The following is a 22404-nucleotide window of genomic DNA, read 5'->3' as shown; positions in this document are numbered from 1 at the left end:
CCCTGGGCTCACATCCACAGACCTGAGACTCACTCCTCCCAGCATGACGGCAAATCCCAACCAGCGCTCTCTCACAATCAGAATTCAGATGTTATTTGCTGTTTAGCATTTTTCATTATAGAAAGCAAATCGATGCAGCTGGCTGTGTTCGCTCCCTCGCAGCATGTGAGCACCGAGATGTGAAGCTGCACGCTATTCTGTGTCGTTTGCGGCGTCTGCAGCTGATGGCGCAGTGTTTACGCTGCTGTGGTTCCATAGGGCTGCACCATATGGGCAGATCCTACTCATGCATGTCAGCATGTGTGTGTGTGTGTGTGTGTGTGTGTGTGTGCCAGAGTGAGCCAGAGTGTTAGTGAGGATCGCTATGAAGCCTGGAAGGCAGGTGAGGTCTGATGCCCGCCGAGGTCCCGTCACACCAAAGCCCGCATCCAAGGAGGTCAAACACGCATTGAAAAATAAAAAAAACCCAGAGACGTTTGAGAGCTAACACACACACACAGACTCACACACACACACACACACACACACACACACACCACACCCCCTCACCCCTCCGCCCCTCCCAGCAGCGAGCATCCCTGCAACCAGAGCGCGGTGAGAAAGGCAGGGAGGGAAATGCCTTAAATAAAACCACCGTGGTAAGTGCTGCCACATGTGCTATTTATACACTGCATGCGCACACACACACACACACACACACACACACACACAGGCAGTGCACAAAAAACTGTAATCTGCTCTTTGATCTGACTCCGTTCAGACACAAGGAGAATGTGTGTGTAGCGGTTCACAAACACTGAATATATATAAAATATATTTCCTTTTTGTCTCAGCACCGAGAGGAAATGCTTATTGCCGGGGAGATAGAAGGAATTTTCACATGATCCTAATGGATCCTCAATCATTTCTGTTTATTCAGCTATCATTAAGGCTAAATCGTAGTTTTATTTATGGATTTCTAGTTTTGAAGTGAGAGAGAAATCCATTTCCCATCATCCATCTGTTACTTTAATCTTTCATTCATGTACGTGGGAAATTCCTACTCCCAAGTTGTATTTCTCCACAAATCAAACAAATCAACACATGACTGAAGTGATGAGCTTCACGTTAATCTTTGACCTTCATTTCATCTGCAGGAGCTCCACTCAGAACATCTGGCTGCTTTACTTTTCCTGTGTTTGTTTATTCCTGATCACGTTAGTCAGATGCAGTATTTCTCATCTCGATGCCAGGTTCTTGACTGACAGCAAATTTTTTCCTCGAAGCTCCTTGAAATTTCACACTCTCCCAGTTTTTTTGGCCCATTGCTCTTTTTCCTCTCTCTGGTTAGCAGTTTTCCAGTCGCTCCTGTGTGCACATTTCAGACGTTTCCCTGAAAGTCTTTCTTTTTTTTAGACAAATCTGGTTATTTCTGCCTCTCTCTGTATTCAAATGAAGTTTTGGCTTCTTCAAATAATCTTAGGTGTGTACTCATTTTGCCATTTTTGCAGTTTTTTTCTTCTTTGTAATCATTTTCATCTCTATTTATTAGTTTTCTCCATTTGTCCCCTTCTTTTAGAATAGAATTCAATTAATGATCGAACCAATTTCTTCAAGAAAAAAATCAAAAAGTGCTTCTCCTGACTCACTGTGGAGGGTTTCTCTTAAATTTCTGTTTTTGGAGATTTGTGCTGCTTTCATCTGGTATCCGGTTTGTTTCCTTCCTTACTACATGCTTAAATATAGCAGGTCTATACTGTGTTCCAAGTTCTTCTCCATAAATGGCCAACTCTGTCGAGTGTCCTCGAACGCCTCTTGAGCAGACACAAAAAAGCTTTTGCAGATTTTTTTCCAACAGTGCTGCTCCGGTCAAATGACACCAACACACACATCCGTACATCCTCTAAATGTGGCGCCTGGAGTGGATCTCAGATGATTTTAGGTGAAGGCAGACGACAGTCTGGACAGTTTTCAAGGTTTTTCTTTTCATTTGGTGAATCACATCGGAAACTCCCTGATGATTTCCACATTTTGGGGAATTCACTGATCTGGCTGAAGCCACTTTCAGCCGTGCTGGTTGTTCTGCACATGCGAGGCCACGCAATGTACTGTCAAGACTTCAGCAAACACTGTTGATACTGTGTGTATTAGATTGTAGCTAAATGAGAAAGATCTGCTGGAAATGTTATCTTTGTTTGATTGTGCTCATCATGGACTGATCGGGTTGAACACCACGAGCACCAAAAATTGGAGTTGGAAGTTTTAAATAATCCAAATTCTGAAACGAAAACTGTCATAAAGTCAATTTGAGGTAAAACAGATGTTGTTGTGTCAAAGTCAGCGAAGGAAAGCTGTGGTGGGCCAGGAGAAGAAGTGCTTTAACAAACTAACAGTTTTACTGTGCTTCCTCATCAAGCAAGGTCAAAATAGACACAATTCTTAATGTTTTCAGAGACAGAGGCTCCTCTCATTACATCGGAGTGTGTTATTTTGCACGTCTTACGGACACGATCGCCTCCAGCTGCAGGTTTTATCAACGTGGCCGTTTGAGTTGCCGGAGCCCTCGACGGCTGCTGTGGACAGGATGACCTGTCCAGTCTGTCTTGGGAACACTTCCACACACCCCCCTCTGCCGGCTGTGAACCACAGCAGCCTCGACTTTCCCTCCGCGCCTCCAAACTTCCAGGGAATTCTCACGGAACTGCTCGCCAAGACAAGCTAACAAGCCCCCCCCCCCCCTCGCCACTGCTCTTCCTGTCTGGCTCTGCCCTTCCCCTCCTCCTCCTCCTCCTCCTCCTCCTCCTCCTGAGTGACTTCCCGTCTTTGTCAGCGTCCTGTGAGTCACAGACGAAACAACCTGACGGGCGCTCACGCGCACGCCGCCGATGGCGCGGCGGCTCGCCGGCTCGGGGCCGCCGCGGCCGGCGCAGGGCAGGAAGGCCGTACGTGTCGGCAGGCCCGGTTCTACCGGCCGCTCACCTCACAGCCAGAACGTCCCGCACAGACCTCGCCGTTGTTGGGCCCGCCGGCCGCCTGTTTTCTGTACAGTTACAGAAGTAAACGACGCGACTTCCCTTAACGCTCAGCAGCTTTGTCATGTTTCAGAGGCTGGAATGCCTGAAATGAAACAATCTGCCAACGTAAACACTGCTGTGAATTCAGTGTTTAATGTTCACAGTGGACACGGAGCTCCTTGGGCTTCGTTGCTGTAGATTTTCTGGAAAAATGCAAACTATAAATGTTTTAGTGCGTTCGCTGTAACGTCTTTGAGTCTATTTAGCAGCACGTTAAGAGTCGAATTTGTGTTCTTGCACATATTTTTGTTGTAGCTTTCTATGCTGTTGTTCCTGTTTTCTTCTCTGTGATTTTTGGTGTTTTGCATTTAATTACAGTCATTAATCACATCCTGCTTGTTGTTTGCTCTCGCTGCTCATCTATTTAGTACCATATGTGATCTCTTGGTCCTTTTTAGTCATTTTCTTTTTATTTTGTTGTGATTTTAAATCTTTCTGTCTGATTTCAGAGATTTTTTTAGTGATGTGCCATTCTTCATCTGTTTACATTCTCCTAGTGCTTGTGATGAGAGTACTGCATCTCATTGTGGTTTGTTTTTCTGTGTGTTGCCAGTTCACCTCCTGTTTGCAGTTACTGTCACTTTTTTTGTCTGTCTGTGATTGCTTGCTTGTCACTTGATTGCTGTTTAAGATCATTTGAAACATGTTTTTTTTGTTTTTTTGGTTTCATTGTGGTGGATTTTAATCCATGTGCATCAGTCTGGGGCGTTTTGTCTTCGCCTAAACCTTCTTTGTGCTCATTGTCAGTGTCTTTCTGTGTTTTTATGTCGACTTGAGTTGATTTTCATTCTTTTCTGGTGATGTTGAAACCCTCTCTGCCAGTAAATAATCTCCTAATTTTGGGTAATTTTGCTTATTTTCGTTGGTGACTCCTGTAAACGAGAGCAGCTTCACACACACTTCTCTGACTTTCTGTCTCTTTGTGATCACGCAAACAATTCATGAGCAATGACACTGTCAAATTAAATGTGTCTTTAAGCCAAACATCTCAGCTGAAATTGGCTGTATGTATCTTTTTTATTTAGAAATGTCCGTGTGGCTCCAGGAGAGGAAACCACTGAAGCTTCAGTGTCTAATTTCAGGCGTGTTTGTTTCGTTCACCTGTTTACACACACTTCGGTGTGTGTTCTGTGCCGCTCTGGATTCCCAGCTCTCCGCTGTGACCACACGATGAGGGCCAGCTTCCTCAAAAGCACGTGTGAGCGTTTTCTGCTATTGTGCTGCGGACTGGGAGGGGCCGTAACCACGGCGACGGCGTGAAATCTGTCCTCCTATAAACTCCCAGCTTCCTGTTTTGAGGGATGACACAGCCGGGCGTGACGGGGGGGCGGAAGGCCAGAATTATCCCGTCAGAGCGTCACGCTGCCGCTGTGTCTCTCTGTGTTACTATGGCACCGAACTCCTGTTTACTGGAGGAGTTTTTCTCAGTCGTTAAGATCATAATTCCCCATCGCTCATCTACTGGAGTGCTCACTGTTGAGGGCTTTTAATTTCCTGTATGATGGATTTTTATAGTAACTTTCACAAGAGTGACTCGTGTGTTATTGAAATTTTGGGGTTCTGCAAAAAAAAAAAAAAGTGCAAGAAAAAAGTGAAAATAATTTGTAAACTTCTGGTTTCGTTTCCTCCCCTGCAGCTGGACTGCCGGAGAACAACACGGTGCAGACGCCGGCCTTCACCGACGCCGTCAGGCTCTACAGACAGGCCAAGGGACACTACGGGACCTGGGACATGATGTGTGGAGAGCCGCCGCAGGTCAGACGGGCGCTCACAGGCCTCAAACGATTTCAATCGAATGACTCCACAAGTCCGTCCTCAACTTGAGAAGACGGTTTTTGCGTGACTACATGAGAACGATCTGCCGGATGTTTGTCTGCTTGGAGAGATCGGATGGAGCGACGAGCTCCATCAAAAAACACAGAATGAAACATGAGACCATCGAGCACAACAGTACGATATGATCACTCACAGAGTTAAAGCTGTGGGAAAACGATGAGCGACGAGTGAGGTTAAGAAAAGACCTGAGAAGGGTTACAGCAGAAAAGATATCTTATCATGAAGTCTGCAGATCCCACTTCCAAACGGGCTGTTGTTGCTTTTTTAATGGAAAGTTCCTGAAAATGCGGAACAAACCAGCACGTTTGAGTTTCTGTTAAAAAAAGAATCAACCTAAAAAAAAATATGAAAGGAAAACGTTTGGAAAAAGTAGGTGGAGTTAGAGTTTGCAGGATTCGCACAGCTCAAAGCCAAATAAAGATAAAAAGAGTTTCCACTGTCCAACTGGGATTACATGGTGATTATGCCGGGGGGTCAGTTATGCAGTCATATATAGAAAAACATACAGTTTTTGTGTCAAAATTTACTGATTGTAACCTCTGAACTAAAGTAATATTGACACTGCTGGATTCAGTTAAGCTGCAAAATGAGACGTTTAAGGACTGCAGGTCATTAATGTTTTTCCAAAACACTAAAAATCTGCTTCTGTTTGTGGCTTTAATCTCTAAAAGCAAGGAGAGAATTTCAATTTAGAGCAGAGCAACATTCAAATACTTTACTGGAGTCAGAAAAACAAGTCATTTGTACGTTTTTCTCTTCTATTTAGAGGAGTTGAGACTTTTTTCCTTTCATAAACATGAACTGTTCAGTCATCCGAAGTGTGAGTAGACTCTTTACATAAACGTCTGTGTATGAAATAAATTCAGGATTTAAATTCTTTGAAATTTTGAAGAGAAAATGATAAATCTAAATTAAATTACAGAAAAATTATTCTCAATAAAATATTTTAAAATTAAATAAAGTAAATTTATAGAAAACTCCTCAAAGTAGAATATTTTAAAATGAAAATAAATCTAAGAAAATTCTTCTAAACAAAATATTCTAAAATTTTAAAAAAAATGAAATTACAGAAAATTCCTCAAAATTAAATATATTAAAATTGAAATAAAATAAGATAAAATAAAATAAAATAAAATAAAATAAAATAAAATAAAATAAAATAAAATAAAATAAAATAAAATCGGAGAAAATTACTCAAACTTATTTTTTTAAATTAAAGTGAATCAATAACACACATAATTAAAATCAGACCAGCTCTAACGTTCTCTGCAGTGACAAGTCTTCTCGCAGAGTTCATTGCTCTTGAAAAAAACCCTCCCTGTACATTCTAAACAACACACACCCTCTCTTCACGCTGGGGAAGAAGAATACACCCTCACAACACCTTCAAAGAGCGGACCGCTCCGGCAGCGAGACCCCGAACATACCAGCAGTCACAAGGACAGCACCGTCTGAATGGGCCCTTTCAGCCGCCGCCGACAGCTTAATACCTGCTCTGTGCTCGAGGCTTTCACCTCCGCCTGCTGCCGCCAGCGCGCTCCTTACCACTCAAATTAACAGGAGCGAGGAGGAAAGAGGGAAAAGAATAGAAACGTAACACAAATCTGAGCGAGAGCACAACGAACAAAGAGCGATTCACCACTTCCAGACCAGAAAGCTCTGAATCAATAACGCGCTGTGTGTGTGTTTGTGTGTGGATATGAGTGTTCTGCCTTTGTCTGAGCCGTTCATTACCCAGCAACACCTTTAGCCAAATATTTAGTTTAGCTTTAGTGAGTCTGTGCATGTTTGTGTGTGTGTGTGTGTGTGTGAGTGTGTGTTGTGAGGCCAGTGCCACCCACTTCATATCAGTTGATTCTTCTACTGCCTGACGCAAAGCATTACATCAGAATCTTCTTCTTTTCCTTGTGTCGGTGCAGATTTTGGCCAATCTGGTGATGGAGAGCCTCCACCCCCAGGTCAGGAACGTGATTGGCCCCCGCCTGAAGGGGAAGCTGCAGCAGAGGCAGAGGCACTGGATGCTGGTGAGTTCGCCGTCGGTCTGCGCCGAAACTTTCGCAAGCGACAGTCCGTCGTGTCTGAAGCCTCCTCCCGCCTCCATCCCCAGATCTCCGACGCCGTGTACAGACAGGTGGCGTCTCAGACCGCCGGGCAGTACGGCGCCCTGGTGCAGGCCTGCGAGTCCCGCAAGGCTCCGCTGGACGCCCGTCTGCGCACCGACATGGACCAGGTCGTCACGTCCAAGGAGCACGTCAGCAACAAGATCAGAGGTGAGCCCGTCTGAAACGGTTCAACCTGCGGCTCTGGGGCCACATGTGGCCCTTTAGTCCCTCTGTAGCGGCTCCATGAAGCCTTCACCACATGATGCATGAATTGACTTATTTTTAAATTATTATATGATTTGTCACTCTTGGTTCAAAATGGATTCAAAAAAGGTAGAAATAAAATTGTGAAAAAATTAGCAAAAACCACAAGAAATGGGAAAAAATAAATCGTATAAAAGCTTAAAAAACCTGAAATGTCTACAATTTCTAACTAAATTTTACCTCTAAGAGGTAAAATGGCTAAAAAATCAAAAATTTCAAAACTGTCAACAAAAAAAAAAAAACTTGAAAAAAGGAACAAAACTGTTAAATAGGTTCAGCGTAATAAAATGTTCACTGTTCTGAACTGGAGTTAAAACTTCATGAATGCAAGATATAGTTTTTATTTGTGCATCAAAACCAAGCATGGAACTTTCTGAGCTGCATTCGCCTCATTTTAATGGTTAACTGAGCTTCCTGGCCCCAGAACAACTTGACGGAAAGTCACTGAAATGGTTCTTTTAGTCATAAAGCTTGCAGAAGCTTAAGATGTCACATCTACAAGTGTTTCATAATGAAGTTTGGGTTTTTTCCCATCACTGCTTCACTTTATGTAGGCTCGCTGCTGGGCTGCCGTTTGCACCAGGTGAGAGCGGGACTCTGATCTTCTGCTGGTTTCACTCGTGTGTGTGTGTGTGTGTGTGTGTACGTGTGTGTAGCGTGGCTGTGACTGAAGTGGACGGGCTGCATTCCTCCAGCAGTGCCTGCTGGGCCGTGTGCAGCTTCACCCTGCAGATAAGGCCGTGCGGCGCTCGTCACCTGAGCCCAGCAATGCAGCCCGGCCTCATCTGTCAGCCGTGCACACGTCCCACGGCTGCAACTGCAGCTGCAGCTGCAGCTGCAGTTATTCTTCATGGTCTTAAGTAACCAGGAATGTTCGGAGCGGGAGAAATCCAGCTGCGTTCCGGCCTTATCTGGGCTTCTATCTCGTGTTCACGCCATCCGCTTACATTAACATGAAGATCTCAGAGAGTTCAAAGACAACATTACGCTGCGGAGCTGGAGGCAGGTGTTTAAAAACTTTCACTTGAAATGTCAATTTCGAGAGCAGTGGAATGCACCAGTGCTCCTGAATGTAGTCGAACCTGGAACTGCAAGAGGAGAAACTACGAATGCACAATAAGAAACGAGTGTAATTTATCAAAATGAGTGAGAAAATCTATGCAAAAATACATGGGGATGCTGAAACTGCCTTTTAAGTGTGATTTCCTCAATTTTTATGGCTTCTGCAAAATTTGGCGGGAAGAACATCACAGACTCTGTAAAAATCCCACCTGGTGACTTTTCAGTTTTCAGCTGCAGGCATTTTTTTGTTATTTATGTTGCAGACATGAGTGACTGCGGGGCGAGAGAGTTATGATCTGCATTTATTTGCACTCTGACAATTTGTGATTTTCCTACAGGAAACGTGGGAAATTTCTGAAAGCTTGGAGAAGTTATTCTGAAGTTGTGCGTCTAAATGACGAAAAGTATATCTCAGTGGTGACGATATAAAAATATAGAGTATATATAAATATGATTAACTGAGCATATGCTCACTTCCTAAGGTTTCTGCAGTCTCCATTAACTTGAAAGGCAACATTTCATCAATGTGTTGGACTAATCTTTGAAGTTGCTCGCTACACAAACACCCGGTGGAGCTGGGTGGGTCCACAGGGTAATGACAGCTGGAGGTTTGTTCAGCGCGTTGGCATGCCCGGCGTCTCACGTCTCCTCGGCAGCGTTGTGACGGCAGACGCTGTAACGTCAGGGTGTTTGTTTTTCTCCTGGTTTGACCCACTCTTGGGTTTTGTTTCCTACCGCGCAGCCCTGGTGATGCCCAAGGCGGAGCAGCTCCTGCGGACCAGCGTCCAGCCGTACATCAGCTCCATCCTGGAGGCCCTGATGGAGCCCACCAGCCGGGGCTTCTCCGAGGTCCGGGAGGTCTTCTTCAGGGAGCTGGTGGAGATCAGCAAGAACTCGGCCAACGAGGGGGACAAGGAGAAGCTGGGAGACGTGAGTGGCTGCTGTGTCTGATTGGAAGGCAGGGAGTGTCTGCGGCCGCCTGATCCCCAGCATTCCTCTGGTTTTGGTGTTTCTCTTCATGAACGCTCCTCCCTCAGAACCTGGAGAGGCTGTCCATGCTGGCCTTCCACCCGGTGAAGATGCAGAGCTGCTACGAGAAGGTGGAGGAGCTGAACCTGGAGGGCCTGCAGCAGAGGTTCGAGGTGTCGGGCACCTCGGTGTTCATCAGCAGGGCTCAGATCCTCATGAGGGAGGTGAGCAACATGTAGGCTCCACCTCCACCTGCTGGACGGAAAGAGAACACACTCCTGCGGCCACCGTGAACCTGTGTGTGTGACTCTGGTTGTTTCTTCTGACAGCAAATGGACAACGCAGTGTACACGTTTGAGCAGCTTCTGCACCAGTCTCTAGAAAACCAAGGAGAGGAGGACATGGTCAAGACCATCCAGCGCTGCCAGGACAGGGTGCTCAAGGTGAAGTATGACGAACACATGACAAGAAAGTTCAGTGAATGTCACTTCACTGTTTCCACATGAGATCAGATGTGGTGGAAACAGGCCAGAAGTCTGAAATCAAGTAAAAAGAAAAAAATAAAGTGAAGAGCTGCTCCTTTTCTGAGGTTCTTCTGGTGAAAGCTGCAGACGAGCTTATCGTTTGAAAAGAACACAAGTTCAGATTTATATACTAAAGCAGGGGTGTCAAACATAAGGGATGTGGGCTAAAACTGGCCCGCAAGAGGCTCCAATCCGGCCCACTAAGGTTTCATTAAACTTGGCCATTTTTGATAGTATTGTGAAAATATCGACATTGTCCTCAGATCTACTGGCGCCCACTACGTCTCCACCCCTGAAGGAGAAGTACGACTGAGACTGAGTTATGAAATCAGTGGACGGACGGTCAGAGAGCTCGCTCACATCTCTCCTTCGTGTTTCTTTTCCGTCAGAAATTCGATTACGACAGCAGCACGGTGCGGAAGAAGTTCTTCAGAGAGGCTCTGCTGCAGATCATCATCCCCTACATGCTGCAGCAGCTCTCCCCATCCTGCTCCGCCGTGAGTATCCTCCCGACTCGCCGAGCGAGACCAGATCGAGGCGCAGCTTTCAGATGAAACGCAAAAAATAAACACCCACCGATCCAAGTCCCCTGCGTGAGGGCAGAGTTGAGAGGTTTTTGTAAAGCCGTCTCTCTCTCTCTCTCTCTCTCCACAGGAGCTGCCTCACTTCAAGGAGCTCATCTTTGAGGACTTCTCCCGCTTCCTGCTGGTGGACAACATGTTCGAGGAGGTGGTCCTGCAGTCCGTCACCAAGGACATCATGATGGGTGAGAAAAAGAAAAAACATTTGAGGAAGCTCTCCACTTTCCCTGTGACGGATAACTTACCGCCCTTCAGACAGTCATTGCGGCCTGCTGTCTCTCCCGGCTGATCTAAAGAAGCGTCCTCTCCTTTTCTTCTCGTCTCCAGCGGTGAAGGAGGCGGCGGTCCAGAGGAGACACAACCTCTACCGAGACAGCATCATCCTGACCAACAGCGACCCCAACCTGCACCTGCTGGAGGACTCGCCCTCCGTGGACTGGGCCACCAAGTTCGGGGGCGAGGACGCCAACGGCTCGGCCGTGGACGGCGTGGACGGCGTGGAAGGGAAAGCTGCCGGGCGGAAACGGAAGCAGGTGGTGTCCATGATCCAGCTGGACGGCGTCCCGCTCCCGTACGAGTCCTGCATGGAGGTCCCCGGCGTGGAGCTCATCCCCGAGGAGGACGGCGAGGCGGCGGAGAGCCGGAAGGAGGAGGACGAGGAGGAGGAGGATGACGACGAAGAGGAGGACGGCGCCGAGCCGCCGCCAGAGGACCCCAAGTCTCCCGACAGCGTCAACGAAATCCGGGGCCTGATCAACCCGGTGCTGGAGATGACGGTTCCCCTGAAGGAGGAGGGGCAGGGGGAGGGGGAGGGGGAGGGGCCCGACGGGGCGGAGCCCACCACCATCACGGCGGAGGACGGCGTGCAGGAGGAGGTCACGCACGTCACCACCGTCATCGAGGACGTCTCCAAGAAGTCGACGAAGAGGAAGAAGTCCCCGGGTTCTCCAACATCTGCGCCGTCCACAGCTCCGCCGGCGTCCTCGACTCCCCCGCCGTCCGCTGCACAAACAGAGCCCCCGGCGTCCCCGACTGCCCCGGCGTCCCCGACTGCTCCGGCGACCGAGGCGACTGAGGCGTCCCCGGCAGCCGAGGCGTCCCCGGCGGCCGAGGCGTCCCCGGCGACCAAGGCGTCCCCAGCGGCCGAGGCGTCCCCACCGTCCCCGACCTCCTCGCCGTCTCCTGCACGCCCAGAGCCGTCAGCATCCCCGCCGTCCCCGACTCCCTCGCCGTCCGCTGCGTCCCCGCCGTCCCCGACCTCCTCGGCGCCGGCCGCAGCTGTACCGACTTCCCCGAGGCCAGCGGCGTCCGCGGCGTCGCTGATGCAGCAGCTGGTGGGAAACAGGAAGCAGCCGCTGGACGAGGAGCGCCAGCGCGAGGCAGACATCAACAGCGCCATCCAGCAGATCGAGATGGCGGTGCGCGAGGACGACGGCGAGCCGCCGGCCGGGTCCTCCGTCGACGGGCCGTCGCCGCCGCCGGCCACAGACTGTGACGACGGCGGCCTCCAGTCGCCGGTTAAAGAGGGCCTGGAGGAGGGAGAGCGGCGGCCCGCCGCCAGCGGCCTGAATGGACAGGAAGCGTCGGTCGACCCCGAGGACGTACGAGTGGCCGTGGCGTAGGACGAGGCGAGGACGTGCGTCCCTCGCGTCCAGAGAAAGAACCGGGATTGTATTTAAGGGTTTAAACAGGCCTCTTTTTTCTATTTTGCTGTTGTTGTTGCACTCTGAAGCCAAGTCTGTCGTCCCCTCTGCGCTCGGTGGTCGCTTCTCTCTTAACTTCTAGCAGGTTTCCGATCCTTTCGGCGTGTCGGCTGTGAGCCGCTGTAGCGTCCAGTCTGTCCTCAGCCCTCTCAAAGAGAACTTATGGACAGGCTTTATCGGTTTGACACGACACTTTATCCAGTATTCTAATCTCGGTCTGGAAAAATGAGACTTCGCACTTCTTCTAACACAGATAATCCCTGCAGAGCGACACACACGTCGTCTCCGAGACACCGTTTGTTTTTATACTCACATTATGTTCGATGTAAATGTTGTGATTTTAACTTATATTTGAAAGCTTAAAAGTGACAGGTTGCTTAGAATTTTTTGAAACATGGAAATTTGGGAAATTTAACAATGTTATTGCTGACTTTATTTTTTTTTTTAACTTTAGATCTGGGTTGTGAAGCATTTCATTTCAGGGGCCACATACAGCAAAAACCACATCTTGAGTGGACCAGACAGGTAAAACAGTGCCATAATAATCTTTAAAGCGATGAAAAAACACTATATTTTCCCAAATTTGAACAATTAGTACCAAAAATGACCAATTAACCAATTTTAACAAAACATTTCACATGGAAAATTCAGTGAAATGCTAATATTTTCCATGAAATTCCTGCGATTTGCTTTGGTGGTTTGGCGGCCGGATCAGAGCCTGTTGTCGGCTGATTTTGGCCCACGGGCCTTAGGTTTGACCCCAGCTTCAGAGGCAGTGTGCCACACTACTTCACTGTCATTTGTGTCAGGGAATAAGTGCAGACACCAGTGATGATGACTTTCACATTAAAAGCCTGAAGAGACAGTTCGCATTCGGCTTCTAGAACAAGTTTGAAGAAGAGGAGAGTTTTTGGACTCATTCACTCTCAACTTACCTGACATTTGTCAAGTCAAAGAAGGGGGGAAAAAAAATAAGAAAATAAACACCATATCTGGCCAGCAGGGGGCGCTACAGTCAAACTCTTCATGCCTCTGTTTCTTTGAACTTCTTCACATTCAAATATTGCTTCCTGTTTTTGTAAAACTGTACAAATCTGTCATATTTTTAGTTTTATGTTTGAGCAGTTGTTTTATTTGCAAATGGCCTTCACGTTTCAACATAGCCCAGACCGCTCGGGGTCGCTCTCTTCACTTTCTGGGAAATAACTCGACTTTACTGTATCCTGTGACTTTATCTGTAACTTTAGAGATGACCAGGTTGCAAGAACAAAGATTTCGACTTTCAGCGACTCAGTGTTGGTTTACATCGAGTTCAGCTGTTAAGACAGTGAATCAAAGCCTATTTTCTCTTCTGAAATAGTTTTCCTACTTGATTTGACAGGTTTCTCAACCAAAACTCATTGGTGACGACATCAAGCTGTACAAACAAGATCTGACGATAACAATCATTGAAATGATCAATAAGTTGAACCTTTAGATTTCTTTAGTTTTCTGGAGCTGCAGCCACGAATGTCTCCTGTCTTCAAAAGATATCACATTTATGGATAGAAGGGTGAAATAAACTAAAAAACACTCACATTAATGAGGTTGTAATGAGAGGAAAGGAGCTTTTTCTTCATCGAACTGCTGATTTTCACTTACTGGCATCCACGTTTGTGTTCCAGGAGGCGAAGTTGTGTGAGGAGCTGTAAATATTTCAATCAGGAAAACACACGTTTGGTCAGCCTGTTGCGTAAACACTATTTAAAGAGTTGGTCTTATCTGTAAATACTGGAGGCTAACTGCACTTCCACAGCGCAGACACGCTTCAGGCCTCACGCTGCTCGGACGTCGTCGAGGCTGGTGTCAAATTACCAACAGCTGGAGAGGTTCACCAGAACCTGGGTAATAAAAGAGACGTGTTTTTATGGACGGAACCTTTAATGAGATGGGTGATTACACAGAAGAGGGAGTTTAAAGGAAATACAGGACGATGATTGACTGTGAATGATTAGTAAAGAGCACAAAAGGAAAATAAAGCACAAACATCAGTTTGATTCTCAGTTTTTATTCCAACACCTACATGTCCTGTACAATAAATAAGGTTTTTTTTGTTTTGTTTATTGTTGGCGCCACACACACTCCAAACATCTGATGTTAAACACAAAACAGAAGGTTAGATTTATCAAAGGCACGTCTGTCCGTACACAGATCTCCCACTCCTGTTTATTTATTATCAACCCTGTGAAGTGTGTGACATCCAGCTTGATTTGTTCATGTGTATACAGTTTTTTGCTCTTCCTCTAATAACGTATGTTAAAATGTCAAATAAAAACATCTCACAGCGATTCTCTGTAGTTTTGTCCAACCGACTTTCAAAAAAAAAAAAAAAAAAAATCAAATAGAAAGTAACTGCTGGGGAAATCCCATCATCCAGCAGTGATCTCGGTCCGATGGGATGAACACATTAACCGTAAGGCACAGTTCCTCATCCTTCAGCGCTGATTGCTGTGGCGTCATGTGACCCATCAGGAACGCCGACCGTCACATGAGTCAGTTCCTCAAACTGACCCAGAGTCCTCCACGACTCCAATCCCGATTTGAAAAGCTGCGACAGCAGCTGAGACATGTTGAAACAGGTTTCCTCTTGCTTTCAGTTTGGTCTGTGAGGCAGTGGTGAAGCTCCCATATTCAGTAGTGACTCCACAGGTTTCTCAGAACCTGCGTAGAAAATGATCTATACTGGTTCAGACGTTTTCTCAAGCCGGCAGTACGCCTCTGACAAAAGATAAAGTTCACATTACTTATTAATCGAGTGAGTTACACAACAGAAACTGACCTATTTAGTAAATCTCCTACAAAACAGTCCGTTTATTCGAGCACAAGCCGCTGTTGTCCATTAAAGTGTAAAAACACTGGAAGGGAAACTCTTGGTAACCGTTCCAGATCAGCTCTGACTCCACAGCATGTAGCCCAGCAGGGGGAAGGAGATGAAGTATCCCAGGACGGAGCCGGCCACCACTCCCAGGAAGATCCAGGTGTTGTAGGACATGACGCACAGCATCAGCATGTAGCCCAGGGTCACCTGCAGCACGTGCACCGCCGTCTGGATGACGTGCAGCAGCCACCTGGAGAGCAGAGCGGAGCGGCCTGTTAACCACTGACCGAGGCGGCGTCAGCGGAAACACAAACAGCGGTTTGCAAAGTGAACCTTTAACGTGAACGTGCGCTGATCGAGACTGGAAAACCTTGAATCTGCGAGCCGATAACCTGCTCGGTGCGGCTTATCGGGGCCGTTTGGGAAAGTCAGTCCAGGTCAGAGAGATATGGGGTGTGTGAAGCCTTCAGGCTTCAGGTCTAGCTTCACACACCCCCACTGGAGGAAGTTGTTGTCCTTCCTGATATTTTAATTTGACGACATTTCTCAGAATCTGTTGACAGACTTTGTGCTGATATTTTATTACAGCAGTAATAAGAGATTTTACGGCAGTTTATGAAACTGATATCATCAAACTAACTACTGTCACGGGATGTTTTTCTTCCTCCTCTGGTTTCAGATCAGGACTGTGGAATTAGCGGAACATGATTTACCAACAGCAGTGAGGAAACGCACCAACAAAAGCTGCTCGAGAGCCATCAAGCTTAATTTAGTGGAGATGTGATCAGTCATGTGATCTTGTGATCTTACTTCTATGAAAACAGTTCATTGGTTCTCAACTCTTCTGTTTGATCAACTTCCAGTCCTGCTGATGACGCCACACTGGTTACTCTCTATTGAAGATAATTACACCGTTCGAGAAGACGAGTGAGTGTGTAGAGGAGAGCGTGACTTCAGGCCAACCTGTTTCTGAGGCCGGCAGCGGGAGGCGGGAGGTCAATGGGCGTGAGGGAGGACTCGGACGGGCTGCCCTCCAGCACCGAGCCGCCGTCGCTGCGGCAGGACGGCGGCGACGAGTACGGCGTCTGACGCTGGGCCAGCCTGGAGCCGCTCGACAGCCACACCCGCCACACCTTCAGCACCTCGTAAAAGACCGTCAGCAGCAGAACCACAAAGACCGACAGCACCATGCCTGCAGGGAGCACACACACACACACACACACACAGAGTCAGATATGCAGCTGGAGCTGAAAACAAGTCAAACTGAGTTTTCGTTTCAGGAAAGTTTTGCATTTACACAGCAACATTTTGAAAACGATGTCCGTTTACATGGAAACAGCAAAAACACTGAAACTGATGTGGCGTTCATCACGGGCCATTAACAACGGGGGTAAAAACAGAAACTTTAGAATTCCCAAGGACTCAAGGAAAACTGTATTTACTCGTGCTGAACATCACTAAAACCAAGATAAATTCGAGATATCCGCGACTCGGTGGCTCAAATCTGCTAACCTGAAAAAACTAACAGCATTCTCAAATGACGACCCTGAACACCCTGGTCTTCATTCACCAATCCGCTTTACATGTGCAGGACTCTGAGTCACCAAACCAGACTGTTTGCCTCTATTGTAGTCATTATTATATCGGACTTCACCTTTGTCTTTGGTTTCTTTGTTTTCATTGTGACTGTTCCTTTCTCCACTGATTCCCTGAGACCCTGATGAGAGCTGTTGTTGTTGTTGTTGTTGTTGCTGCTGCTGTGAACAGCAGCAGCGTTTCTGCCGTCTGCGAGGAGGTGGAGCCTCCAGCGTTTCCACAAAGTGTCATTTTCGCCCGTTTACACGGAAACAGAGTTACAGCGTTCTTAAAAATCGGTTCATTTTCAGTGGCTCAAAGAACTGTTGTCGTGTAAACGGACACCAAAACACAGTGAGCGCTTTGTGTTTCCACTTTAAATCCTTGCCGTGGAAACAGGACCACCGCTGCTGCTTCAGTCTACAGTCCAAATAACTCGAAACATGCAGAATATGAGGGCAAAGTTCAGTGTTTTTTCTCTTATTTCCACACATCAGTGCTACGTAGCCGAAGCTTTATCCTCTCATGGCATATTTAGTCTATTTATTCTATATTTTTTTGGTTTTTATCTGATTTCATGACCTTCCACACAAGGTTGCCTCTTTTGCATGTGTAAATCTTGACATTGTTTTGTCTTGCTTTTAGTTTTATTATTGTTTGGTGCGGCTTGAGTCAGAGGACAATCAGCTGCTCCTATTTATAGTCTTGTCAACCGTACGATGACAATCAAACTATTCAGTGTGTCTGTGGGACAACTCAGCTCTGTAAAGTAAGAGAGAATTAAAGAAAGCAGAAGAACGTGTTGTGAGCGGGGCTTTACCTGCCGGCCCCTGCACAGCCCAGAAGTCAAACAGCAGCGTGACGCTGCTCGACGATTCGAATGTCATCTGAAACACACACACACACACACACACACACACACAAAAGAGAGTTCATTAAGACCTTTGAAGTTGCTGTGTGGTTTTCAAATTCAGGTGCAAAAACACTTGGGCTCATTTCTAGACGTCACACACACACACACACACGTTACTCCTTTTCAGCTGACCTGCCCCACAATTACAGTACGTACTGTACCACAAAAGCCTGCTCTGTTCTGCCCTGCTGCTGCGGATGTGTCACTCACAGGAATGCCGAGTGTGTGTGTGTGAGTGTGTTGTTCGAGCAGCAGCTCCAGCTCTGCGTCCGTCTTCCCCCGCTACGTCGCCACCCGTCCGGGCACGGGAGTCGCCAAGCGGCGTGAGAGCGACCCGCGGCGCTCCGCCGGGTTAATTGGCGATCGGGGAATACAGAGACGCCACGACCAGCAGCAAACAGAGCGGGGAGTAAACAAACACCTGAGGAGCTGCTCCGCTAATGAGACGGACTGATCAGAAAGTCTCTAAATGAGGTGAAGTGAAAGGCTGGATCAGCCTGCTGCTCATTCCCTGTTGAGTCCACCTTGCCTGACAACTGGTTAGTAAAGGTAGTCATTTGCCAGCGGTCTACCTGGTGACTGGACGCTTATTCATGGAAATGACGGCCATACGGCACAAAACAGGAGCAGCGCTGTGTGGCAACCCGGGTTTTTCTATGAAACAAAGCAAGTTGACTTCCTTTAAAACCGATTCATTTCCACTAAAATCCTTTTCTTTTAACAACAAGGAAACGAAAACGTTGATCCTTGAAATGACGTCAATTTGCCACAGTTGCTCAAGAAGGTGAAACTGCAACAGCAGACTGTGATAAAGCCGGAGAGACCCTGAACACATCGAATACAGACCGCACGAGTCAACAGAGCGGCTCAAAGCCTCGGAGAGTTATCATCGAGAGCTTATCTGCTGGTCAGGCCAGGCTGCAAGCTGTGCACACTAACACCTGGAGACAGAATTCACGCTTCCACAAGGCTTTGAGTTTAAAAAAAATGACGTGTTTTAGAAAACTAAACCTCACACAGCGGCTGTACCTTCCATTCTGCTGGCATGTGACGTACTTGGTTGTGTTCGTGATAGTGAATATCTGGGACTGAACATCCAAAGAGATAGAGACATGAACTCAGCACATATCAAACTGTAATAAACAAAACACTGCAGTCGAGATAATAACAAGGGATAAGATGCATTTCATACAAAGACAATAAAATAATGCATGAGACTTTCATCAAAACCTTTAAGCAAAACGTAGAGTCGTGACCATGAAAACGTAGAACTTCTGCTGTGCTTTAAATGTTTACAGGACGAGGATGCTGCGAGTTTCTGAAAATGTCACTTTTTGACAAAGGCGTCTCGAGAGCAATGCTTTTTGTTTTGCTTTTCGAACGCACTGAGCTGCATCTCTGTAAACAGGGAAATGTTTCTGCTCAGCGTCGTCGATCAGATCATCAATCATCTGATCCTTCGAGCGATCCAGCCAGTTTTTTTCCTTCTGTGACAGAATTCATTTCATGCCTGCTGCTGAAGCGACTCGGTGTGTTTGGCTGACAGCGCAGCACACACTTCATCATTTCATATTGTGAAGCAGAATTTGAAGAATGCACTGGGTTGTTTTATGCAATGAAGGCATAACTTGCTGAGTTTACTGCTGAGAAACAATCTTGTGGCAACAGAGTATTTGATTGTAGAGAAATAAAACATTTTTAAAGTAATTGTAAGATTTATAACTGTATTATTAGCTATTGATCTCAGTGCTCACATGAAAGCGCTCCTCAAAATGACATATTTTGCAGAGCAAGTGAAACCGCAATGAAGATAATTAACATAGTTCAAGTACAAAGAACTTCACATGCAAATAATTGTTCTGCTTTTTTTACAATAAGTGCAGTGCAGGGAGAGTTATTTACAGCTATGGAGGATCACTTTGTGTGTTATGAATGGAGGGTGTGGGAGTGTCAGACCCGGCTCCTGGAGGGCCGAGGCCAGGCCCTGCATGTTTTCCACGTCTCCCTGCTTCAACACGGCTCGATGAGTCTCAACCGTCACCTCCAGGATCTCAGATGGTTCAGGTCTACCAAACTGACAATGTGACGGTGAGAAGTGTTGCAGCAGCGTCCCAGAGAGAGCTGACACGATCAACACCACCTCTACAAGCTGACATCTCCCTCAGAGACACTGGGAAACTCCTGAATGCTTCCTCTTGTGAAACACTTGAAAAACTAAGTGCACCTGTTCCTCAAGGCACAAAAGAGGGAAGCAAAATTCAACCAATGGCCAGTGAAAGAATGTCTTTGAATAGCTAATCTCAGTTAAATAGTTAACCGAGGGCCGGCAACCACTTTAACATGGAGTGATTTAATTTATTATTTATTTTGTAGATGAGTGTTTCACCATCACTACCGGGCTACAAAGAAAGAAACCCCCTGTGAAACACTAAATTCAAAAACATTTCAAACACACCTGTCATTTTATTCCAAATAAAGAGGTAAAGCCAAACATATTTTAAAGATATTACTCCTGTTTTTCACAACAGAGGATCAAAAAGCAGGCATGGAATAAGAAAATGAAGACTGCATGAGAATAAAGACTACATTCTTGAAATATCCTCATGTTTAGACTACAAACAAAGGTAGGCTGAGGCTTGAACAAATATGAAAAAAATAGATGCTTAAATTCCTTTAGAAGGCAGTGGCACATATTGTAACGAGGACACAAACAAGACAAATAAATATAAAACTGCATTACATGAAATAACCACGAGTTATGGTGGAATGTTAAGGATTTAATAAAACATTTATATTAACTGTAATCACAATATCCAATCACAATTTTAACAATACACATTAAAGCCTAGTAATCTCTGTTATGTATGGTTTTGTGTCACATCTGGAGCACTGTATCTAATGTTGTTTAATAACAGCTTCACAGAGCAGATGATATAAGACCAACATGTTGAATAACCAGCCTGAATGTTTTCAGCAGGTTCTGCTTTGCGTCTGCAAACTGACTCGACCAGTTGCGTACATGCGGGTTGGAAGCACCGGAAAACCCCAAGATAGACCACAGACTTCCACACGACCCCCGAAGTACATGGACAGTAAGTTCAGCAGGGAACAAACACGAGGCTGCATGACAATAAAACAAACTGCAGGCTCGCAGCTCACCTGCATGCTGGCGGACTGGTTAAGCTAGCAGACTCCACACGTTCACCAGGGCCTGGCGGCTCTGTCCATGACACACGACCCGATCTGTCCAGCCTGGACTGGAAGTGCGACGAGGTTTCTCCTCTGTGACTGCAGCAGTGACCGAGTTCAAGCAGTGAAGCGAGTGACTGAGCCGCTCCGCTCCCATCTGATTCGATCTGGCTGCAGCAGCAAAAGCATTATGGGAAATTGAGTTTTCGCTGAAGCTAAGACGCACCGCGAACGACGACGCCGTGTCACTTTACAGTCAAAGAACCGCTTCGAAGCTCATTTTAGGAATCCAGAAAATAAATTATTCTGTTCAAAGTGATAAAAATTGCTAAAATTGACCAGTATTTTGTGTTTAACCCACTGAATATAGCCGCCATCGATTGATGAGAACTACGCATGCGTGAGGTGAGCGCTTCGATCACGTGATAGCCGGAAAAAGCCGAAAGTAGCCGAACTATGCGTGTTTTTTTTTTTTTTTTACTAAACAGGGCCTTCTTTCTTTCTGTCTTATTTTCTTTGATTTAATATTTCAAAACCAAGTTTATTTGTTGTGGACAGGCTTCATATTTTGCCTCTGCACCCTCTTTATGACTTATTTCCTATGTTCTTTTTCTTTCTTTTTTGTGGTGCTGAAAACAAAACGTTTTACCACAATATTAATATTCTCTGTTTATACTGTTGATATTCATCAGATGTAAATAGTCGTGTTCATACACCCAAGCTTCGACCTCTGCACTGGCTGCCTGTGTGTCAAAGGATCCACGACAGAATCTCATCTGTGAAGTTTCGGATGGTCTTCTTCCTGAATACATCTCAGATTTACCAGTCACCAACACCCAGACCTCTGTGGCCCTCAGGAAAAGATTTACTGTGTTTTCAGAGCCAGAACAAGCAGCTTTTAGTTCCTCTGCTCCTCAACTGGGGAGCAAACTTCCTGCTGATATAGACACTTCTTTTAAAATGTGCTGCCATTTGCTCAATCTCTCCAATAAACAAAATATTTCACAAATTTTTTTCAACTTTTTTTTCCCCTTAATAAAGCCTTTAGTTGCAGGATATGATTAAACTCTGATTGATTTGATCGATTGATTCTCCTTTTAATGCTCTTTTTTATTTCTTTGTAAATAATTCTTTGTGGTGGGTGCTTTAGCGCTGTGAATTGTCTTGTGTCTGAATGGTGCTACGGAAGTAAATTTATATTGCATTGCCCTTCTACAAGTAAATTTTAATATCATATTTTATTCTTACTTAGCGATCCAATGTTATTCCTACTTTATCTCTCTGTATTTTGCATCACAACTGTTACCCTTATTCTCACTGACATGCTTATATATTTTGCTCAGATGCAAATGGAATTCCATGCAAATGGAAAAACGAAAATAAATTTGATCATCTACCAGAAATCTGTGATCGGTAGCAGAATGAGGAAACTGAACTGGTGCATGTGAGGGATAGTTTCCCCCACTTGAGTCTTACGATGCCGGCCTTCAGCTCTAAAAACAAGTTCTTCATGTTCCTAACTGAGATAAAACATTCGCACAAACACGATCCAAACACATCCTTATCGGAATTCCACCTGTTTCATGAGCGTTGGGTCTCTTCATGAATCTGTTTCCTTGAAGGTTGACTCCTCAGAATTGGGATAAGGAGGTTTCTGTTTAGCACGGTTCTCTTGACCTCGTCTAATTTCACAGATTCTCTCACGGGACGGCTGCAGAGCTGCAGGCTATAAAGGTCAACTTAACTTTAATTTTTGATCTTTCTGAGAAATTACAG

The 22404-nt window shown here is 46.0% G+C and overlaps 2 protein-coding genes across 2 annotated transcripts in view; one reads left to right on the top strand and one right to left on the bottom strand.

Annotated features, from left to right (window-relative positions):
• The window catches only part of niban2a (niban apoptosis regulator 2a), a 28403-nt gene extending 13933 nt beyond the window's left edge, over nucleotides 1-14470 (top strand). The window contains exons 6-14 of the mRNA XM_030084696.1: nucleotides 4690-4808; nucleotides 6809-6913; nucleotides 6997-7159; nucleotides 9060-9247; nucleotides 9355-9510; nucleotides 9616-9729; nucleotides 10200-10307; nucleotides 10465-10576; nucleotides 10719-14470. Coding sequence (XP_029940556.1) covers nucleotides 4690-4808; nucleotides 6809-6913; nucleotides 6997-7159; nucleotides 9060-9247; nucleotides 9355-9510; nucleotides 9616-9729; nucleotides 10200-10307; nucleotides 10465-10576; nucleotides 10719-12013 — 2360 coding nt within the window. The 3' untranslated portion in view covers nucleotides 12014-14470. The remainder of the gene's footprint in view (nucleotides 1-4689; nucleotides 4809-6808; nucleotides 6914-6996; nucleotides 7160-9059; nucleotides 9248-9354; nucleotides 9511-9615; nucleotides 9730-10199; nucleotides 10308-10464; nucleotides 10577-10718) is intronic.
• slc31a2 (solute carrier family 31 member 2) lies at nucleotides 14122-20940 on the bottom strand. Its single transcript, XM_030084752.1, has 4 exons — nucleotides 20599-20940; nucleotides 17347-17413; nucleotides 15915-16143; nucleotides 14122-15201 (listed from the first exon to the last, which is right to left on the bottom strand). The coding sequence occupies exons 1-4, from the start codon at nucleotides 20602-20604 to the stop codon at nucleotides 15021-15023; spliced, it is 483 nt and encodes a 160-aa protein (XP_029940612.1). The 5' UTR covers nucleotides 20605-20940; the 3' UTR covers nucleotides 14122-15020.
• Between the last annotated feature and the right edge of the window lie 1464 nt (nucleotides 20941-22404).

This window comes from Salarias fasciatus (genome assembly GCF_902148845.1).
Source record: "Salarias fasciatus chromosome 7 unlocalized genomic scaffold, fSalaFa1.1 super_scaffold_4, whole genome shotgun sequence".
NCBI lineage: Eukaryota > Metazoa > Chordata > Actinopteri > Blenniiformes > Blenniidae > Salarias > Salarias fasciatus.
The sequence above is the reverse complement of the archived record's forward strand: the minus strand, read 5'-3'. Positions and strand labels throughout refer to the sequence as shown.

Excerpts from the sequence above, each read along its gene's own strand:
- slc31a2 (XM_030084752.1), bottom strand. Across the intron at positions 16,144-17,346 it reads GGCTGTGCAGGGGCCGGCAG|GCATGGTGCTGTCGGTCTTT; the intron begins GTAAAGCCCCGC and ends TGCTCCCTGCAG. Across the intron at positions 15,202-15,914 it reads GCTGCCGGCCTCAGAAACAG|GTGGCTGCTGCACGTCATCC; the intron begins GTTGGCCTGAAG and ends TCTGCTCTCCAG.